The 23182-nt window shown below is 39.6% G+C and overlaps 1 protein-coding gene across 1 annotated transcript; it reads left to right on the top strand.

Moving 5' to 3' along the window:
- Positions 1-2895: 2895 nt before the first annotated feature.
- On the top strand, positions 2896-16701 carry LOC120905193. Its single transcript, XM_040316056.1, has 2 exons — positions 2896-2910; positions 15073-16701. The coding sequence occupies exons 1-2, from the start codon at positions 2896-2898 to the stop codon at positions 16303-16305; spliced, it is 1248 nt and encodes a 415-aa protein (XP_040171990.1). The 3' UTR covers positions 16306-16701.
- The last annotated feature ends 6481 nt before the right edge of the window (positions 16702-23182 follow it).

Below are 23182 nucleotides of genomic sequence, written 5' to 3'. Positions count from 1 at the left end.
GTATTTGACAGATCAATCAATCCTTCGAGGGGAAAAATCGAAACGTTAAAGACAATCATTAATTCAAAAATAAATCTAACTGCTCTATGGTTTCCAAGTTTAGTGATCAATCCAAAGTGCGCATCGTTCTGGATGATGCTGGGTGTGGTAAAACCGTCTTTTTCACATGGCTTGCGTTGGAGTTATCCCATAACGATCCTTCTTTGTGTGTGTAAAAACATCTGATTTTATATCTATGGATGATACAACGCTTATCAGGATCCTATTTCGTCTTTTTCAATTAACTCTGTTTACAATAACTAAAAACAGTGGATCCGTTAACAACATAAATAAAATTAGAAAGCAGTCCGATCAAATGGAAAAACTTCTAACAATTTCAAATGGAAATGTGTTGCTCGAAGTTGGAAAAGCAAACACATCGCCATGGGCCATAGAACAAATGCTTCAGTTAAGATTATTTCAGGAAAAGCTCAACGCTTACCAATTTACTATCCTATTCGATGGGTTTGATGAAATTGCGCCAACTTATAAAGAATTTGTGATGGCGTATTTGGGCAAACTTGCATCTTTTAATGCAATTAAAGAGTTATATATTTCCTCTAGACCGTACAATTTCATGGATGATTTAAAAAAAAAAACATTCAAAAACTGCGCCATTTATAGGTTGCAACCGTTTTTAAAGGAAGAGAAAATAAAGTTCATGTACAACTATCTCAGTTGTAACTCAACTGTTTGGAAGGAATGCAACGAGATCGACCGTTATCAGCTGTTGTATGTGATGTACAGACAAGGTAATGTATGTATGAACGAACTAATGCATATTCCTTTGTTTCTAGATATGGGATGTTCGATGCTTATACCAATACTTCAACAGGGTGTCGATTTATCCCAACGAACTGTGAAATAAATGATATTAGACCAACGGAATTTTGATAAATTTATAATAATAACAGATTTTGTAGAAAAAAGCTACGAATATTGAACACCGATAAATGTGGCACAACTGACTCAGCGTCACTTATTCCTGTCAATATACAAAATTATTCAGAAACAAACATACGACGCAAACAAAAACTAGGGCTACTAGCCATTCTTGTCATATTTAATGATGCGGAGAGGGAAGATATATTAACACAACAAGATAAATATAATGCATTTTCATACATGCAGGAAATTACTCAGGGAAATGAAAAGACTGGAATTGTCTTAGGTGTACAATATGGTATTCCTCAATTCTGTCATAGAATATTTGCAGAGTACTTTGTAGCTTGTTGGCTATTCGATCACAAGGATCGATTAAGAAAAGTATCCTTTTTCCGATCGACATCATACTGGAACGACAATTTTCTTTTAATACGAGACTATTTTGATAGAAGGATTTTACGGAAAAGTCATGGATGTGAACTACACATGGCTATACTCAATCGATCATCACAACAGGCACGTGGGATACTGTTGGAAAGTCTACTGCCTACTGCCGTCAATCGGAAAGATGCGGTTGGTCGTTTGCCATTACACTTGGCAGCTGCGTATAAAGAAGTAGATATCATCGACCAGTTGTTGGAAAAGATGTCTGCAAGTTCCATCAATGTAAAAGATGAACTGTTCGGTTGGAGTGCCTTAGATTATGCTTTTGCCTATCATCATGAGAGCTTCATCAACACTATTTTAGAGCATCAGGCGACAGTTGATGAGGATGCCTTGTTTGAACAAACAGTTGCAAACAATTTGTGGAGTTTATTGGATCATGCACATTTCTGTGGCAAATGTTTAGAGGCACATGAACATACCAAAATGACCGCGAAAAGCTTTCACCGAAGAGTGGTAGAGTATCTGTTGAATGAAAAACGCCTTGATATTTTTACAGATCAATATGATCTGCATTGCTATTCGGTTTTGGAGCATACTCTCAAAGAAAAAATGTATGGAATGTTCGAGCAAATTGTATTACAATCAAGAGAAAAGATTCTGCAAAGGGAATTAAATAAGTTGATAGATATATTATTGTGAAAGAATTGACTGTTTCACTTCCGAGCGAAGTTGATGATGAAACACTATGCGTAATGATTAAGTTGGCCATTATAAGCGAACATACACAAGCATTCAACTTTTTATTTCGACAACTTAGCTCGAAACTAAATATTCAAATATTCGAAGACATGGAAGACATGCACTGTGATGCTGAAGTTGATTGTGACGTTCCATCCATGAATGTGAATGAGTATCCCTCTACATGCTGTATTCGAAACAACGACAGGTCGCTAATGACTGATAGGGATGACCGTCTAGTTGAACAGAAAATAATTGAAATTCTTCTTTCTTGTGCAGTATCGGTAGGAAACATGGAGGTGCTGAAGTACATTGTTCGAAAAAGCAACACAATCATCCGGAACATACTTATTCGGAACATTATGCTATTGTTACCGAAATATGGTCATCTTGATCATGAGAAATCGATGTCTGCATTCAAATATCTCCTGGATCAATCATCCGATCTAAACAGTATCGACGATGAAGGGAGAAATCTTCTTCATTGGACGGTGGAAAATGGGTGCTTTTTCATGTTGCCCTGCTTGATTGCCAAAGGATTTGATCCGTCAGTTGCAAATTCAGCAAACGGATGGAACGCATTTCATTACGCTGCTTTCAATGAGAACTTTACAACAGATGAATGGAAAACTAAGGCATTTAATTATTATCTGAAAACTTTTAAAATGAAAATGTTTGATGTTTTGACGAGAATGTTTGATCCAGACGTGTTTGGTTGCCTCGCTGTGACTATTTTTCCGAATCAACACCGACAATATAAGAATATTCTGAACAAACGACAGGTCTGTTTGATGGCAATGTTTGCTTTGTTTGATAAACCCACGAGAGATAACCTTTTACCGCAAGATGAACTACGAGACGGTGAGCAATGCTTACAGGCGATTGCTCAGGCTTCAGAGCTCACGGGAATAATACAAGGAGTGCGAGATGGTATTCCACAGTTTTTTCATCGAATATTTGCGGCGTACTTTGCAGCTTGTTGGCTGTTCGATCACAAAGATCAATTCAAGAATGTATCCTTTTTCCGGTCGACATCATACTGGACGAATGAATTTCTTGACATGCGAGACTATTTCGATATAATGGTTTTACGGGAAAGTCATGGATGTAAACTACACATGGCTATACTCGATCAATCTGAACAACAGGTACGTGATATACTTTCCAATAATCCTACTGCCGTCAATCAGAAAGATGCAGTTGGACGTTTACCATTACATTTGGCTGCTGTGAAGAAAAGAGTAGATGTCATCGACCAGTTGTTGGAAAAGATGTCTGCAGATTCAATCAATGTAAAAGATGAACTGTTCGGTTGGAGTGCCTTAGATTACAGTTTTGCTACAGAAAATAGTATTCTTTTCAAGAAATTGATTCAATGTATTGCTACAGTAGACAAGAATGTTTTAAGACAACAAATAGATTCTAAAAATTTGAAAATGATGTTACATGTATCAAACCTATATGGAAAGTGCTTACTTGAATGTGCGTCTACCAAACAAATTGGAAAAGAGCTTCTCAAAGAAATGGGAGAAAAAATACTGAAAGAAAGACAGTTTGACATCTTCCTTCCTCTAAATGAATTGGACTCCTTTTCCATCATAGAGTATTGTGCAAAAGAACGCATGTTTGAATTATTTAAGCAACTGGCATCTCCCAAACAAATTCCGGCTGAAAAAGTGGATAAATTGCGGCGCATTGCAATTGAACACAAAGCGCACGATATTGTTGAGTTTCTTTCAACATTCGACACAGCTACACATCAAAACTGACCAGAAAAAATGTTTTTACGCAGGGCAAATGTACCAGTATTCGGCAGGTTAGTGCAGCAGTTTCACTAAAACAGCGCGAACACCTACAATGTTTATTATTTTTTTGAAAGTGACATTATTATGGACGATGAACTATCGTATTATGTTGTGCTATTTTTTATCTGCAGTTTCAAATGCATTTTCTAGCGATATTCATAAAAATGCAAACACTGTTTTTGTTCCTATTTTCAGCAGTTTGGTCCTATTTTTGGCAGGCTGTGCTCCTATTTTCGGCAACGCGAATACGGATCGGTAAATGTTTTAATTAATGCCAATAGGTAGACAAAAATGTTTAACACAGTTTTACACTTTCTTTTCCCTAAGATTAGTGTTGAAAAGTGCTTAAATTATTAATTTTATGTTGCCCAATTTGGGCATTTTGCTGGCAACTTTTACAGTCACTTTGATTAATCAAAGTCACAGTTACAATCAAAGTAGGCATTGGAGAAATGAGACTGCCTGACGGCTATAGAGTACGGCTCCGACTGGCTTACAAATTATTATTTTTCTCTCAAGTTATTGGATAATTTGCAGTGAAATTGGTGATATTTGATACAAGAAATGTGGCTTTATGTGTCGACATACGTATTGTAGTGTTCTGCTCAAGTTTTAAACGAATATTCAACGAAATCAAAACTGTGTTTTTGTTTCAAGTTTCGGCAGGAGCCCAAAGCATTGATCTGTCAAAAATCAACATTCATCGTGTACCTATTTTCGGCAGCATTTAAAGTGAATAATTACTCGTTTTTAGTGATTTTAATATTCCAAGCGGGCTAGTATAAATCTGCAACCATAGAATCTTTCATAAAAACCACACTTTCATTGTTAAGTGCTCTGGTTCTCTTAATAATGAAACCTGCCAAACTATTGGCTGACATCAAATCTGCCGAAATATGTTGAACTCTGCACATTTTGTTTGATATTTTGAAAAATATGCAAGGAAATTTTGTGAAACTTCGTGTATGAATAACAAATGAGCATATCTTTATTTAAAAAATATGTATTGAGAAAATTTTCAACGTGTTTTTGCGTTATTACACGTTTTTAGTTACCCTTCCGAAAACAGGTACACTGCCGAATACTGGTACAGTTACCCCAGTTGTTTTCGATGCACATCAAATTGAAAAAGAAAGGAAATGAAATATTTAACCTAACGTATAACGTAAAAGGAATGGATTTGACCGTAAAAACAGTAAAATATTGAGCACAAATTCAGTCAAACTGATCAATACAATGAGGAAATATATGTTGTCCTATCTGTTTTGTTATGGGTTTTTTAATAATACTTAAAAGTCCCTGCTCCAGATGATATCCTAACGCGATTATGCTACATCGGAAGGATAAAGCAAGGCGTAGAAGTTAATTGTTAAAATAAATTTAACAAAATCGTTACCAACTGAATCATAGTGATAATTCTGAGATGTTTATCGAAGAGTATATCGTTGATGAAAATTTGGTATCTGTTTTTAAATATCTCCTGGGTTATAATGGTTATATCAACATGGTGTCCTTCTTGATTGCAAAAATATTTAAAACAATTTATTAAGTTTATTGGTTTTTCTTTATTTCATTTTATTGAGTTTATTGGTAAAAGATCAATGTATTTAAGAATCCTATGACTAGCATTACCATTAAATTGTTACACAGTGAGTTACAGAGACGAGACGATAAGAGGGAATACAATTGGAATTGATAGTATTTAAAGAACATAGCATAAATATGTACTTTAAACCAATAAAGGCTCAAACTCTTAAGAAACTTAATTCAAACGTGAACTATCAACAAATCGAACATTTTACGAAAATGAAACAACTTATTGTAGCTAACATAATGGAAACACGATCCAAGACATCAAAAACACCGAGCTCGATGGAATCAATTAGTAGAAATACAGTATAAATTTGCAATTTCAGTAGTTTGTTATGGAGTAGATTAGGTGAGGATAAGTTGATTTAATAAATTTTACTTTAACGATTAATGCTGTTGCATTTTATTTCATATTGTAATTTATGAATAAAGACATTAAATAAGCAAGTAATGACGGATGAAAAATTTGATAAATCAATTCAAAGCAAGATGATCTTAATACTTTATTTCGGTACTGCACTCGTACAAAATACGTAAGTATGACGACGATAATATCCTAGAGATAAGTATAGCGTTGAGTTTTGAGAGTTGTATAATTTGAATTATTTCTGTACAATGTAATGAAAAGGTAATCGAATGGTGGAAGGGCACAATCTTCTGAAGGACCGAGAGTTCCAAATCCTCACGCACCATCGACTTCAAACTGGCAGACTATTCCATAGAACATCATAATCTATCAAACATCATTCAGCAGAAGTACTTTTCTGAAAAGTTGATCTGGCTGTCAAAGGTCACCATGAAAGAGGCGCTCTATGGAGCTTGATGTCGTAATAGTTGGAATCTCATAGGTTGTTAGGTAAGTTGACGAACTCTTCTGTCTGCTTTTCAATGTCGTCTTGAAAGGTGTCATGCAAAACGCGGGATTAAACAACAACATCCGTGGCACGATATTCTACCGCTTTGTCAAATAACCGACAAGACGAGCAATGAAATGGATTGACGATCAAAGCAACGGCTTAACTGCTCAACAGGAATAATCCACAACATAGTCTCATAAATGTGATTTAATAGCACAACACTCCACAACACAGTTTATGGTGTGTGTGATGGTGGCAAGCATCAGGAACAATTGCAGGTTCTGTTGGTGTCATTTAAGTATTCCCTACTAAAGTAAGTATTTAAGTATTTAAGTAAGTGTCACAGCCTTATAGCTTTGAGGACTTAAATACTGAATATTACAATTAGATTACTTACCACCAAAGAAAGAACTCTAGTATTTTGAAAAGCTCAGGAATACCTTCACAAAGAAACACACAAATTACAGGGCTTTCAACAACAGTATTATATTTTGTCCGTTTGCTTATCCATTAAGTAATAATCATAATAGTAAAATACAATATATCCAAATACATGTACGCGTTAATCCATTGGTTATTGTTTTTGGGCTCATTGGCTTACTTTTCTTTTTCTGCTTTCTTGTGTTTTGAACGATTATTCGCCTGGAATACTTAAGCTTAAGAGTTTTGTTATTTATTCGTTCAGCATTCTTGTTTCAATTTCGTTCCAACTATATAAGCTTTCAGATAGCAGTTTTTCGATCAACTAAGCTGTGTGTGAAATTATTTGAATTTAACCCAATCAACAAAATGAAAAAGATAAAACAAACAATAAAAAAACATATGCCCACGTTGGAAATGGTTTTGAGTTGTTATAGAACCCTTGCCAACATTCTCCAGAACAATTGATTTTAACACACAGCATATTTCACAATTTCCTTTGGCAAGTGTTCTCTTTCGTTTACATCTATCATTTATTAAATATTGGCTTGTTAATGATGATAGAGTGTACAGTTTCACGCACACATTCCCACGAAATCAAACCACGTTGTCTGTTTACGTGAAAAAGGTGACAAAAGTTAAGGGTCGGCCGCAGATTCAGCGAGTAAGCAAAGCGAATGATGGCGGTTGCCTTCTGTTTCTGTGTCAAAGAGCATTCATCTTGGCGTTGCTTAGTTTGCTTCGTTTATTACGTATTAGCATCAGAGTGCTCTTAATTTTAGTTTGACTTGGGCTTTAATGGAACGCGGAAGCAGAAGCGAGATTTGTTGGTTCGTGTTGTTGTTCCTGCTTTATGCTTTTAAGTTTTATGTTAGTGAGATAGTCACACGAGGCTCATTCGCTTGTTTTTTTTCTCGTTAAGGGTTTAAAGACACAGGGTTTCTAGTTTTGAAGGGTTTAAATAGATGAGAAAGCTACACAATGGTGCTTTTAGGTCAGGAAGGGGAATAAAGAGTGTTGAATTTTGTTCTGTCAGTTGAATGATTTGTTTCAAAAGCTTGTTTGTAATGTTTTCATCTCTTTTTTGATATTATTGTCCAGCGTGTGTGATTTGATTTGTTATTCCGTCGGTTCGATCTTCAACTTATAATATTTGTTTTGATAGCTTTTACATGTTTAAAAAGCTTTCTAAAGGAAAAGGTTTTGAACTCTGTTCTTAATACGACTAATTTCAAATGGGAATATAGGAGTCCAAAGTTTTTTTTTCTTCTGGTAAGGAACAATGCGCTTCTCATGTCATTACTATGAAATTGCCTCGTCTGAAACGGTTCCCTCACATCATCATAGAATCCTTTCTTTCCAGTGAAAACGTCCATTTGTGGTGATGTAGCGAAGGCGTACAAGGCGTATTTGGTGTGTCTCCTTGTCGAACCCTACTGACACTACCTTCCTCGCCGATTGACGCTGGCTGCTGCACTGTTCCCATCCATACCATTGCTGCACGTCGAAAGCACGCCGGGCACGTTGTGTTGTTGGTTGCTTGTAGTGTAGTTACCACATTACTGACTGGGCGACTGAACCGCGAGACGCCATGCCATGACTCGGTGCGGCAGTTGTCCACCCCGTACACCACCACGCAGGTGCAATGAGATTCATTACAACATTATACACAGTAAATACTTGGCTGATTGGAGAGAGTAAGCTGTACGAAGAGGTTTCCCTCTCGAGAGGATATTGGGGACTCTGTATGAAAGAGGAACTTACTTAGGTCGCCGTGCGGGAAGTGTTGTTGGAATAGCATGGCAAGTGATCGCGTTTAGAGAAGTGTGTTTATGTTTGTTTTGAATGCGAGAGAGTAATGAAGGGTTGTGCAAAATCGGGAATGGAGGGCAGAGAAAACAAAACCAAACCAAATGCATCCTTAAACGACGCTACTCTATACATGCGAGTGTTCCAATATACGAGATCGATCGTGCGCCTCAAAACGTATTCAGTAGCGCCAAGGCTAATAGACGAGATATTGCAATGAGACATAAAACGAAAAGTGTCTTCACAGAGACTTCAAACTGGAGCCGATTCTTACGCATCATAGAAAGGTATAAAGAGAATAGTGTGCGCTGTGTGAGTAAATAAGAGGATTGTTTGAAATCATAGTACAAATCCAGAATTGTGTCAAATAGGATCATTCTAGCAATTTTGTAGCATATTATTTCTGTTTATTTTGTTATCATCAACATCTTTGGTGTTTGCTTCTTTAATCCTCATGAAGCAAGGAAGTCAGTTAGAGGCTGATTATCTCATCTTTGGATGTATTCAAGGTGTGTAGATATCTTTAGTCGTTAGATGTCTCAGAACGACTTATCTTGGATACAGTATTTCCCTGAGTTACGCAAATATTGCGCTCCGGAAACTTATATCAGATTTTCGCGTATGTCAAATATTACGATTATGTTGCTAAATGGTTATTTTGATTGCATGTGGTGCATTCATGCACTAAATTACACATATAATACAAATTTAATACAAATCCTATTAAAGATTAGGGGTGGTTTCGCGAAATAGTCAGCAACTCTAACGACTCAATAACATGCACGTCGTGGAGCCATAGGTCCGAGCCAATAATAGACCATGGCATGTCGTCGTCGTTACGCTACATAGAAGAAGAAGATAGAAGATTAGATTTATTTCTATGGTTTTAGCGATTTCAAACATTCAACAATAGTTCAAATTATATTGCATTTGACAATAGTTTTAGTCAAATTAGTCAAAATCAAAAATTTGCGTAGCTCGAGTGTCGCGTAACTCGGGGAAAGACTGTATTTCAATATCTAAGGTTAGCATTGAAAGAGAATTATTATTATTATTATTATTATTATTTATTAATGTTATCGGGCAATAGGCCTAAATAACAGATACAAATTCTTAATTAGTAAACAACTTAAACATAGATAACACTAGCCCTTTACAACTGACGAAGGTGAGAAACAGGGATATGAAAATCTGAAGATGATTCAAGTCTATTGTAGCTGACACACATTTTAATTAAAGGATCGTTAGCGCCAAATGAAGAAGATCGAAATGGGATCCTGATTAAAGACCTGCTTCTAAGATCCCTAGTAGGTGCAGAAAAACTGATCAGATTTAAAATTTCAGGTGCATCAATAAGCCCATTTAATAATTTATGCATGAAAATACATTGAGCATTCTTTCTCCTGTGTTCTAAAGTTTCGAGACCAAATAACTGACACCTGACATGGTACGGGGGGCGTGGCATTTGGTTTGACCAAGGAAGACGATAAAACATAGCGCGTGTCGCCTTTTTCTGAACTTTTTCTATCATGTCTATATAGGTCACTTGGTTTGGACACCAAACAACGCAAGCAAATTCTAGTATAGGACGGACTAGGGCACAGTATAACGATTTAAGACAGAAAGGATCTTTAAAGTCGGAAGAAGCACGTAGAATAAAACCTAACATATTTAATGCTTTTGAGACGATTGTGAGGAAATGGCACGATAATATAAGTTTACTTTCTAACATTATTCCTAAATCACGAGCTACAGATGACCGCGGCACACTGTCTTGAGCTATTTTGTAATTAAAAGTTATTGGAATCCTTTTCTTAGAGAAAGTAATGCAGTTACATTTTTGTACATTCACAAACATTTCGTTATCATGGCACCACGTCAAAAACGGTTTATGGAATCTTGAAGTATTTCGCAGTGATTTGAATTTTCAACAGCAAGGAACATCTTAGGATCGTCTGCATATAGTAAAACATTGACGTTGGGAACAGCAAACACAATATCGTTAATAAATATAATAAATAATAATGGCCCTAATATGCTTCCTTGTGGAACACCAGAAAAGTTACAGAAAGGGTCAGAAAAAGTTTTTCCAATTTTTACATTAATGCAACGGTTCATTAGGTAGCTTTCTAACCATGCTAAAAAAATTGAGTGTACACCATATTTTAATAATTTAGCAAGCAATAAGTAGTGGTTGACCTTGTCAAATGCAGCGCAGAAGTCGGTATAAATGACATCAACCTGGAGGCCCTTGTCAATATTGGAGTAGCAAAATTGAAGCAAATGAAGCAGGTTAGTTTCAATCGAACGTTTAGGCATGAAGCCGTGTTGCATAACAGATATAACAGGCAGGAAAGCGTAGGAAATGTGGCGGAACATAACTTTTTCAAACAGCTTACTACAAGCACATAACATAGAGATTCCGCGATAATTACATATATCAGATTTGTCTCCTTTTTTAAAGATAGGAAACATGTAAGAAGATTTCCATATTTGCGGGAAGCATTTCGACTGTAAGGATTTGTTGAAAAGTTGAGTCAGAATAGGCAAAAGAGCAGCCTTACAGTGAATAAGAATTGCACTGGGAATGTTGTCCGGCCCAGAGGCATACGAAAGCTTCAGTTGCGATATGGCAGCATCGACTTCATCTTCACTGATAGTAGATGTGGATAAGTCAACTGCGTCGTTGATTGCGGAAAGTGCTGAAGATAGGTTAAGAGGTTTCGAAGAATTGCAGGTGTACACGGAAGCAAAATGTTCAGCAAAAACTTTGCAGAGGTCATCTTCACCCGAAATGATGTTTCCCTTGAAGTTCATTACAGCTGGAAGACGGTCGCAGGATTTCTTATTCCGTATGAATTTCCAGAATGCTAGTGGATCCTTTTGAATCTTAATTCGATCTTTCTAACGTAGTCAGCGTACACAAAACGGTTTAACTGTTTGTAAATCCGAGCAGCGCGAGCAAAGTTTGCTTGGTTGGTGCTGTTTCGAAGACTGCGCAGTTTTTGTTGGGCATTAGATCTCCGGCGTTTTGCGAAGCGTAGTGCATTATTAGCCCACGGTTAATAATTCCCAATTGGTTTGAGTTAGCGCTATTGTTAATTCATCAAATTTCGTACGTCTAAAGTTCAAATCTCTCCGTTCGATTGAAAGAATTTATGATAGAGAACCTCGAACTTAATACAATGACTCTTGCTGTCCTTTTAATGTCTTACGTTTTGTAAGGGCATTTTCAAACTTCTGTCGTTTTAAACAAGTTTCTGAGGCGTGAACAATGACAAAACTCTTAAGTATCTTGCCTAATTGCCACGCTGTAATGTGGATATCAAGAATCAAACAGAGTAAAGTGAGACTATGTATTTTAGATATTTTTAAACCTTGATTTCTTCGTTGGACGTAGACTTCAGAATGTTGGAAAAAAGGACTCCAACGCCTTACGACTATGGATTCTGTGAACAAGCAGATGAGGACAAGTTTGAGATATTAACAAAGAGCAAAGATATTTGAAGTCATTGGAAACTATATACCCATCATACAATTGGCCAATGTGATAGGAAAGTCACTAATATAACAAAAGCTTATCCAGCAATACGTTAAAACGTGCCTGTGTTTCATGCACTTTTGGGAGATTTTTAAACGAGACTGACAGAGATAGCTTAGCTGTCCATGTATTCCAAAAACGAGTCATCTAACATACCGAACCACTCTCATCTATTTAAGAAGTATAAATAAATTAAAATTGAATATATTGAAGACTAGGGCCGGTCTGGTGGTACAGTCGTCAACTCGTATGACGTAACAACATGCCCGTCATGGGTTTAAGCCCCGAATAGCCCGTGCCCCCATATTTAGGACTATCCTGCTACGGTAACAAAAAGTCACTGAAAGTCAAGCTCACTTCACTGGTGGGTACAGGCAGGCCTTGACCGACAACGGTTGTTGTGCCAAAGAAAAAAAAAAATAATACAAAAATAAATAAGTACAAACCACGTAAATAATCTCTTAAATAGTGTTACCGTTAGTTGACAATTGTCAGGAGATTATTTCTGCTTCAATAAGTAACTCAAATGGAAACAGCGAAAAGAAGCGAAGCATTAAAAACATTACACCCAAAATTGGTAGCAACAACCGATAGAATCCCCGGATGGGTGTGTAAACCCAACCGACGACTGGTGGAACATTCGATTTTGACGGGCAACGGGGTGTAGTAAGTTCGGAAGATAGTCACGGTCGCCATGTAATGGGTTAGGCGATAGCTACGGTCGCCATATGATGAACGTGTTAACTTTGTTCGAGCGGACTTTTCGACACTTGATCGTCCAGGCGATCATAGAAACCTTTAGTAGGTTTCCCTTACTGGAAATGTATGAGTTTAGAGGCCTTACCTTGGGTAGGGGGACATAACTAAACTCTTTAAATGAGAAGTCGATAGATGTTTGATGGGCATATTCCTATCCTGACAGTCCGAACGAATCTGCCTTGCCACGGTCGGAATTGGTTTTATTTATACTCAATGGGTTTCGTACATTTGGTTTTGGAATGTGTTTTTGTCCTAATTAAAGGTTATTGATATGAGCTGCAATTTATGCATTGTATCGGAGTGAGGTGTCTGTCAATTTGTGCCTATGCTGCGCTTTTAGTGTTTTTACAAAGGTTCTGGAAAGTATAAACTGTTCTAGCCAAAGAACGAGTGCGTTCGTCGATCTTTGCCTACACTGCGCTTTTAGCAATAAGTTGCTATGGGGCCGTCCATAAATTACGCAACGCTGAAATTGGGATTTTTCGACCCCCTCCCCTCCTATCGTAACAAAACGTAACGTTGGAGGAGACCCCCCTTCCAAAATTACGTAACGCATGATCGAACACCCCCCCCCCTTAATTTGGCAGCCGAATTATCCAACTAATCCTGATTGACAGCACCGCACGACTGTTGTTTACCAACAATAATATACAGGTCGATGCGTTTAGCGTAGAATGACATTTCTCATAAATGCATGAAAAAGGTAATTTTGTGTAATTCAACAATGTAGAATCCAAACTGAAGGTAAAACAACACATTTGAGAACATTTTTCGTATTTTGAATTTTGTTGACGGTAAGATTGAAAACTACAGTCTTTACCTGAGACACACGGCTCTTAAATCTGTATTACACGGTGGATTTTTTCATGGCAATTTTCTGTCAAACCTCTGTTTTGGTATTTTATAAATGTCAAGTTCGTATTCCCTATCAAAAGATATAAAGAAATAAAAGTGCAAAACTTACCCAGGTGGGCGATCATTTGTCAGTGACCAGTGATAGGATTGTATTACGTTACGTAACAGAATGTGAACCCCCCCTCTCCCCTATGTAACAAACCGTAACGCTACAGGGAACCCCTTCCACCCCTTTGAGCGTTACGTAATTTATGGACGCCCCTATGCGTTCTCTGTTTGTCCACTTTGCTGCAGTAACGCTTGAATTGCTCATGTTGCGCGTTTCGGTTGTTTTCGATAAATGTGTCTCAATGGTTTTTCTATGGGCGGTATAGTCTGGGTATGTTGCTATGGTGTGGATTGATTTGCTGATGTAATATGATGAATGTGTATCAATAGTGTGATTTGGCTTTCCGAAGTGTGTTATGTACAATGTGTCTATAGCTGATAGTGTGGTTTATAACAAGTTCTGTTTAGCAGATATGCTACAGGGGCTTTACTTGTTAAAACTTCCACGTCACAATAGCCAAACTTACCCACAAATAGGATTACATGCATCCTTTTCTTTATTTTTTTTGCTCCCCTCCGGAAAGAAAACCATTCCAAACTTTAACACATTCTACGAAGAAATGGGTAAAACTAGGCGTCCCAAATCCCCGCAACACAAAGGGGAAAGACTAGAAAAGGAGTAGAGAAAAGCAAAAATGTTCTTGCTCAAAAGTACAGCACGAACAAAACGATGCATCCCTTTTCGCGCAATGCCCCAAAATCGGGTTCGGGTTTCGTGCTGTATACGAAAGTGTTTTACCGTGCAAAGTTTCCCATCAACCACTTTGGAGCCTGTCTTGGCGCGGTTGTGGCGTGTAATCTATTTAGTTCACTTCCAACTTTTTGGTTGGAACGATCGGGACAAGGGAACAACAGGGCAGGGCGTGAGGCAAAAAGGCATCGAAAGTAAAAGAAGGTGTGTTCTCTGGCAGCCATCAAATCCGTCCTTCCCTAGAAGCACAATTCCGCCACAACGACCATCCAAAATGTGGCTCACGTTTACGGTTGAGCTGAGACTCGTGCAGAAGACAATCCTATTGGAGATGTTCTTCCTCGGAGAAAAGGGGTAAAGTGGTATGCAACGATAATGTAGTGGTTTGGTCTAAGATGTGCCTTTGGTGTTTACCAACATTGGTGAGCGAAAACTTCAATTACTTTACAATGTGGCTTTCCATTCCATCCGTTTGTACAGACGCGAAATAAATGTTCCATGCTGTCCCATTTCTCTCTCTTGTAAAACAATAAATTAATATAATTTTCTCGTTATTTTTCCCTTGACAACCCCCCCCCCCCTCAACAGCAAGAGCAGAACCACCGGCTGCAGAAGGAAAAGACGGAGCAGCTCAACTATCTCACCAGCCAGCTGCTGCTGCTCGAGTCGCGCATCATGCGCAAGCAGAAGCAGGTCTCGAACGTGATCTACCAGCGCGAGCTGACGATCTACCGGCAGCAGCGGATCATCGAAACGCTCTCCAGCCGGCTGATCGATCACGGCATCATGGACGTCGGCATGGACGCACCGATGCACGCGGGCGGCAGCGGCAACAGTAACGACTTTGACTCGCTCAACGATTCCGACTCGGCCGTCGTGCTCGAGGACGTCGACTCGGACTGCAACAGCTCGATCTACTTCGGCGGCGGCGGCAGCAGCATCAGTGGCGGCGGCAGCCTCAAGTCACGCTCCTGCAAGATGACGAACGACGTCACGATCGTGCGGTCCATCTCGGACGCGATCGAGACGAACCTGAAGTACAACAATACCCGCCGGTCTAACTGCTTCCTGCGGCGGCCCGAAATCCTCGAAACCGTGTACAGCGTGGAGGAGGACCCGGAGCCACAGAATGCGGCGGCCGGTGCGAATGGGACGGCGGGAAGCGGCCCCGGCAGTGGATCCACGACCGGGCCCACCTCACCGAAACCGGATGCGGTCAGCGAGAAGCGGGACAAGTTTAAAAATCGCACCGAAAAATGCATCTCCACCGTTCAGCCGGCCGGGGAAGGGAGCGGCGCACGGCAGGAAGGCACACCGGTCATCATTACCAGCAGCAGCAGCTGCGACGTGGAGCCGTCGGACCAGTGCGAAATGACGCCGGTGGCGCAGGGCGGCGGCTGCAAGGTGCAGGGCGCGGTGACGAACTTCAATCGCGTAATGTCCAACCACCGGTCGGTGACGAAACCGAAGGACGTGAAGTACAAGCGCATCAACAAGGCCAAATCGAAGAGTCTGGAGGAGCTGCGCGGGCGGCTAAAGCACTGGGTCGAGCGGGGCACCTGCAACGTGAACCTAACGCTCGACCCGGCCGGCGGGGGCCACCGGCGCCGCTCATCTAACGGGGCATCTGTCCGAGCACTGTGGGGCGGTGGGCACGCTGCAGCAGAGCGTGCAGCCGCCCCAGCAACCGAACCTGGCGCAAAGCTATGCGTGACCGGAAGCGAGAGTGCCCGCGCGTGCTCGGGGCAGCATTTAATGTGGGGTATGTGGGTCGGCGGCAACACTCGCTTTCAGCAGCTTATTTATTGCGGTTTGGCTTAGTGTTTATGTGTGCGGCAGGATGAAGCAGAGTATGGGAAGGAATTGAAATGATCGTGAAGATGGTGGGGACCCTACCACGGTCACCTCACACACACACACACTGACTGAGTCAGGTTACCTAAGAGGAGATAAAGAGCTGGAAAGCATTGAAGCATAGTAGATAAGCTTAACGTATAGTGGCGATGTGCAGCCAACACAGCACCGGCGGCTGTGTGAAGCGCAGGCGTACCACACACTCTACTCTCAGAAGGCCAACCGATTGATTTGTACTTGGCGTAGAAGGAATTACAGTGAGCAAACAGTATAGACATAGATATACAAGCCCAATATCTCTCCCACAGGCACTGAAATTTCGAAAACTTATCGTGTAAGTTAAGCGATATGAATGCACTAGGCAGGAAAGCCCTCTTTTGACAGATAAGCAGGAGAGGAGATAGATAAGATGAAGCGTACAATTTGTACAACTAGTAACAGAATCAATTCATTGTCACACACACACCCATGAATTGTACTACCTATAGTGTAGCCACGTAAGCACTCGGAGGTATCACCACCGTACGAGATCCGCGGGAGTCGAACTAGAATCGAATTCCTTCAAAGCTACAGGCACAGAGCCCATCTGAGGCATTTTAAGCGTGTTATTGGTGATCTTTCCTTCCAAAGTCAAGAAGATTTATTTATATACATGTACATAGATACATACACCCTGGAGGAGTACTTATCCCCCACTAGAAAGGGGTCTTTGCTTGGATGAACTCTTTTGCATAAAATACCACTCTACGAACCGTGTAGTAATGCATCATCGTATTTGGAGGGTTTCGAGAATGTTCCTTTAAAAAGTAAGACAAGAATCGGAAAATAATTCGTTTCTTTAGCGCACGACTGCAAGTGAGTATTGCGTGAGTGCTTTCGCTGTTGCGAGCACCTATTTAACGATCTGTACTATAATGGTTTCCACTCACCGAGCTTTCAAGTAACCATGGTCACCACATACTACCCTATTGCGGAGAAGACGTACTACGGCATTTTCCGTATCTTTGGTGTAGTTGCAACCTGTCACTGGTTTCAAATGTACCTTCTTTCTTTTGGAATGTGCGTTAAACGTTGCACTTTTTAGTATTATAATAGGTATTTCGTTTTGTTACAAAATCGGAACAAACCTCTAATCGAATTTCGTTTTCCGCCTTAAAGCATTCTACATCCCCTCTCCTTCTAACGCGTAGTACGTAAGGCCATGTACATACAACCATTCGAATCGTTTACTTACCGGTAAAGATCGATTGCAATGGTTAAAATCAAAGTCCGCGATCCTCAGCAGCGAGGAAAAGATTATGAACAATTAATTGTAAGCATTTCGTGTGCGACGAGCATATTGTAAGGGCCAGATCGAAGAGGTTCTTCTTTCACTCACACGAACACACACCCACACAAACAGGTAGATGTGAATAACAGCTCTACCGTGAGTGTAATTGTTCGGGTGGAGGAGGCACGTTCAATGCGATAGCCAAATTAAAATAAAAGTAAATTAGTAAAAACACAAACCCTTACTCAGAAATAGTGAGTAATACGTACATATGCACTGATGCATTCATGCTAACATTTAATTGCACGATAAGTGAAGGGTTTTTGTCGATGGGGAAGCACATAGAAGTCCGCTAGCTTTTGGAGAGTGGTAGCAGGTTCGATTAGGTAGGAAGAAAAAAAGAGAATGTCTCGTACGACAATTACAAAAGAAACAGAAGAAAAGAAACATCTTTTACGGTAGATACGTCTGAAAAATATGAGTTAAATTTAGGAAATCCACCGATCGAATGCAGCACTGGTGAGGTAAAGTTGTACAAACTCTAATCATGTTCGATGGATTCGCAACACCTATGTAATGTAAGCGTGGAAAATAAATCATTGCTTGAAATATAAAAGTGCGATTCATAGTTTTCAACGCTGAAATCTCTAAATATGTAATTGTGGTAATGGGTGCTTTGTTGTAGGGTAAAATTTGATGACATATTTGTTTATACTTCTAATTTTACACATTTCCACACAAATCCGAGAGGTTGAGTCTCTGTAGAAATTATGCATAAAATTGCGCAAGCCGTCTTTAAACCAGGCGGCAATAGTATTATGTTCAAGGCATTTTTAGTTATTTTGAAGTAATACAGTGTTGGAGGTTCGACACCTTTGCCTTCGACATGAAGCGCATAATGGATCAATATTATTTATTTCTTTATTTTTTTATTTATTTATCTATTTATTTATTTATTCGTTTGAATAATTGTCTGCTTCCATGGGTTTCAGAATATTTAGTTTCTTAAATACTAAATATTCAAGCGAGTGTGAATTAATATACAGTTACCATGTACATAAATTGAGCTTCGGGGTATTTTTATTGTTTAATATTTTGATACCACTAAGCCTATTATATTACATATATCACACACATCGCGTTATAGAAAATGTTAAAATGTAACTTGCATAAATAAAATATATTAAAAGTAATTTATAGTAAAATAATGCTTATGTTTTAATATGATCCCTTTTTACGGACGGATCCTCTTCAGACGTGGGCACGGGCTTTGGTGTATATAATACATCCAAACAAGCCTTCTTCAAATTGAGACAGCCATGCTCAATATTTGTCGCAGAGTTATATGCCATATTCTACGCGTTGCTTCTAATAAGCGCGAGCCCTCTGGATCAATATTATATATTCACTGACAGTCTCAGTGCTGTCGAAACTTTGAAATCCGTGGAGGCGATGAAGGGCTCTGATTACTTTGTTAAAAAAAAATCTAGAAACACTAAGCTCTTTGTTCAATAAAGCGTTTCGAATATCGCTTGTCTGGCTACCTTGCAGAATCCCTGGCAATGAGAGGGCAGATCTCTTGGCCAAACGAGGCGCCTCTGAGGGCGATTCCTTTGAACGATCGATTCAGCCTCACGAATTCCTCCGCTTCCCACAGCAATTATGCATGGCTCGTTGGCAGAGCATGTGGGATGCCGATGATCTCTGGAGATTTCTTTACTCCATCTCTCCTAGGAGTCCACGTCATATGGTCATGTGTGGAGTTTGAAACAACAAGACCCGCACTAATATCGACGGTTCCAGCAATAGGGAGGAACCCTGAGGTCCCAATACGTGACATCCTTGGTCAAAGGGACTACGATTACGCGAGAATTCTGCACAAATGTGCTAAAGAGGTTGGCATCACCTTATAATCACGTACCGAACTTATATGTTTAGAGACCCAATAAATGTAAAGGTATGATCATGTATGGCTTAGGGTGTATGGGCGTTCGTGTGCATGGGTGTGTGTGTGTGCATGTGGATTTTCTTTATATCCACATCTACACACGCATAGGCATGTGAAAACTTATTAATGTTCTCGCGTGTACATATTTACCCGGTTATGAATGATTGTACCTATTCGCATATTTGTTAGTAGTAACTTTAGTGCCTAGTATACAGTCCACGTTGTATGTTTAATTATGTTTAGTGATCTTCGGGCAGTCTGAACACATAACCGACGGTTGTGACGAGCTCAGAGTGGTGATTTAGAGCAACCAACCCATCGCGGAGCACTAGACAACCCGGATGCTGGAAACCATCGCTCGCCTAACATCTGTAAAATACGGTGTCGATGCTATATACACCGAATCCCTGCTCGCTTGGTTGGGAATACTGGAATACCCCATAGACATTATGGAAAGAGAACGGCTGGCATACAACAGAATCCGAGCCCACCCGGAATAAGGGGCACAAAGCCGAGCAAGGAAATGTGCTCCGGCTAGCCCATAGATATTAAAAAATACAATAGAACCAACAATGTAAGATTTAAGTCTAGTCCATAATGATACGGCCAACCAGGCTGTCCTTACGAGAAAAAAAATGATCCCTAAAAAAAGATTTCAAAGTTGGAAAAATATACTTCCATTACACAAGTTCCCCCACTTAACCCAACATTGGGCCGTGGGTCGTGTATTTGTATGAGTGATTACGCATTGGAATACTCGTGATCGACAAAATAACTTGGAGTACAATTCCCTTTAAAAACGATCAATAATCATTTGAATCTAAAAATGACCCAAGCCTGCAAGCTTAAATTTCTGCCTGTCAGTGGAACAGTATTTAATCGAATTTAATTTAATTTCGTCATTTGAGTACAAACAAAGATAGATAAATTTTAAAATCTTTTTATTTCCCTTTTTCTGGTTCAAATTGTTATATTTAAGATCTTTTATTACGTAAAACTCGAGACACATTGAAAGGTAATATTCTAAAAATAAATTGTAACTGTTCGTCGTTTACTATCTATACCAATCTGTCTTTATACGTATGTTACACGAGGCGGCCCTCGACTACCCATAATTTATTATTTATTTATTAATCAAATATAAATATATTTATTTAGCTATTCAACACCTAATCCCTAGCTTATTCCCTTAACATCTGCCTTAATCCGGTGTCGCCTAAAATTCGAAATTAATAAAATATTCTCTTTAAATGTGTTGGTTGTTAAACTAAAATCAAAGTGATAAGACCATGTATTGAATTGCCTTTATAGCTAGTAACGGCTCATTGTATCCATATAAGGTATGCCTGCTCTCACCAACAAGCAAGTTATGAGAGCGAAGAGGTCTCGAAGGCACGTAGATGTTGCTCTTCTCGAATAAACAACGTCTAATTCGTTTTTTAGACGAATATGTTAGCAACAAATAAACATTGGTTTACCTTAAAACGGTGTTCGAGCGTCTATAGGCCAAGTAGACGGCAACGCGAGCGATAACTTGACATGATTGTAAGTCCTCTGAATTGGTCGCATTTTAAAGCAAGTCTTGTAAACTTCCGTTGTATTGCCTCTATTGTGTTGAGCATATTGTGTAGTGCAATTCGGGAACCAAAGTACTGGGCAGTACATCACCCACCAGCACAAAAGATAAGTAAACAACGACATAAGACTTAAGACATAAGTACATTATCGGAATTGTAGAAAGATAAAACCTAGCATCTTGTATGCCTTGTTAACAGTGTTGTCAACGTGTAAATGGACATTTAAACTAGAGTACAGTGTAACACCTACATCACAAACTTCCTGATGACGATCCAACACGCTGCCTAATAACGAATAATTATACTTGATCGTTTTTCAAGTCTATGAAACGATATAATGAAAAAAATTATCTAGATCATTTTTAGACACCAAGTACCAAACACCAAGTATGAGTCTCTTCGTCCATGAGGCTCCTATTGGGTACAGAAGTCCTCGATGACTACTACTGTACACACTGTTGTATATGCTGGAATTACCATCCACGGGGCCCCTAAATTGACAGGGCACCCGCGGCCGCTCAGTCCGCGTACCGTTAAATCCGCCACTGCTCGTGTGACGTCCGTATTACAGTGAAATCTCCCTAAGGCAAATCTTCAAGGGACCGTCAGCTTAGATTAGCGGTTTTCAACCGGGGGGAGGGGGGTGCAAATGATTCGCCAGTCTCGGGGCCCCACGTTCCTAGCATCTAGGATAGTTTCGGAGGCCCTAGGAATTAGTACTCTGTCCAATTTTATACATACTACATACTATAGACTACCGATCTACGGAGCTCCTGAATGTGCGGGGCCCCAGGCGACTGCCTATTTCGCCTACCGTTAGATCCGTCGCTGTGTAGACAGATTATTGTTGTTTTTGTTGATGTTGATGTTGTTGTTGGGGTTGATATAACTCATTTTGATGCCTCTCGCTACCCCTGGCCCTAATTTAGAAGCAATCGTGCGACACACTCGCACTCCACCACCCCATCACATGCCCAAACGCTCCCACCATCGTGGTGTTGCCCAAAATTTTGCTGTGTACATGAGACACACACTCGCACTCCTCCGTTGCGAAGATTGGAGGATTTTCGTTCTGGGCATTAGGCAATTCATCTTGAAGAGACCACATCTTAGAGAGATTTCACGAAAACCCTGGTTTACATTGTAGAGCAGCTTACCATTGTTTATTTGGACTCGAAAACGGTGTATTTAGGAAGTTAAAAATTGTAGCCCGTGTAGCCCGTGAGCATACTTTTAACTGTCATCCCTTATGCGACCCAAATCGAGTTTGTTGTCACTGGTATATACAGGGTTTCGAATCATATAAGGGAATAGTTCAATCACTTAGGGGAATGTTGCAAATCGGTAGGGGAATGTTGCATGCAAGCTGTGGATGTTTGCAATCACTTAGGGGAGTTTTGCAATCGATTAGGGGAATGTTGCAAGCGTACTGTGGAGCTGTCATACAATCAGCGTACAATTGGTATCATATGTTATGATATTTTGTACTACACTAGTTAATTTGGCCCGGTTGCAGGTTTAAGCAACAGAACCTAAGACGTGTATACTAACTGCAGGGCACATTTAAATGTTTTCATTCAAACATGTAGGTAAGCATTCCCGCTCTCTTTTGATGTCTATTTACTGATACTTTTTATGATCGTGTTGCTATCTTGGTACAGGCTTCCATCCTATTGTTATCCCGGTTTATAGTCCTTCCATATTTTTGTCTTATTTACAAATGTTAGTTGTTCCATTACATTAGCAATCGTGGTCCACTTTCTTTTTCAGTATGTTTGACTATCGGCTGGACTCGTGGTACAGTCGTCAACTCGAACGACTTAACAACATGTCAATCATGGGTTCAACTTCCAGTCTGACTGACTATTATCCTGCTATGGTTTATCAAAAGTCACTTAAAACCAAGCCCCGGTGTGGTGCAGGCAGGCCTTGGCCGACAACGGTTGTTGTGGCAAAGAAGAAGATGTTTGACTATTCCGCTATCATTGAACATTTTCACAACCATATAGGACATACGAAAATTTAATTTAGTCATTCATGAACTTATGG

Source organism: Anopheles arabiensis, chromosome 3 (genome assembly GCF_016920715.1).
Source record: "Anopheles arabiensis isolate DONGOLA chromosome 3, AaraD3, whole genome shotgun sequence".
NCBI lineage: Eukaryota > Metazoa > Arthropoda > Insecta > Diptera > Culicidae > Anopheles > Anopheles arabiensis.
Note: the sequence above shows the minus strand (reverse complement) of the source record. Positions and strands in the feature narration are given on the sequence as shown.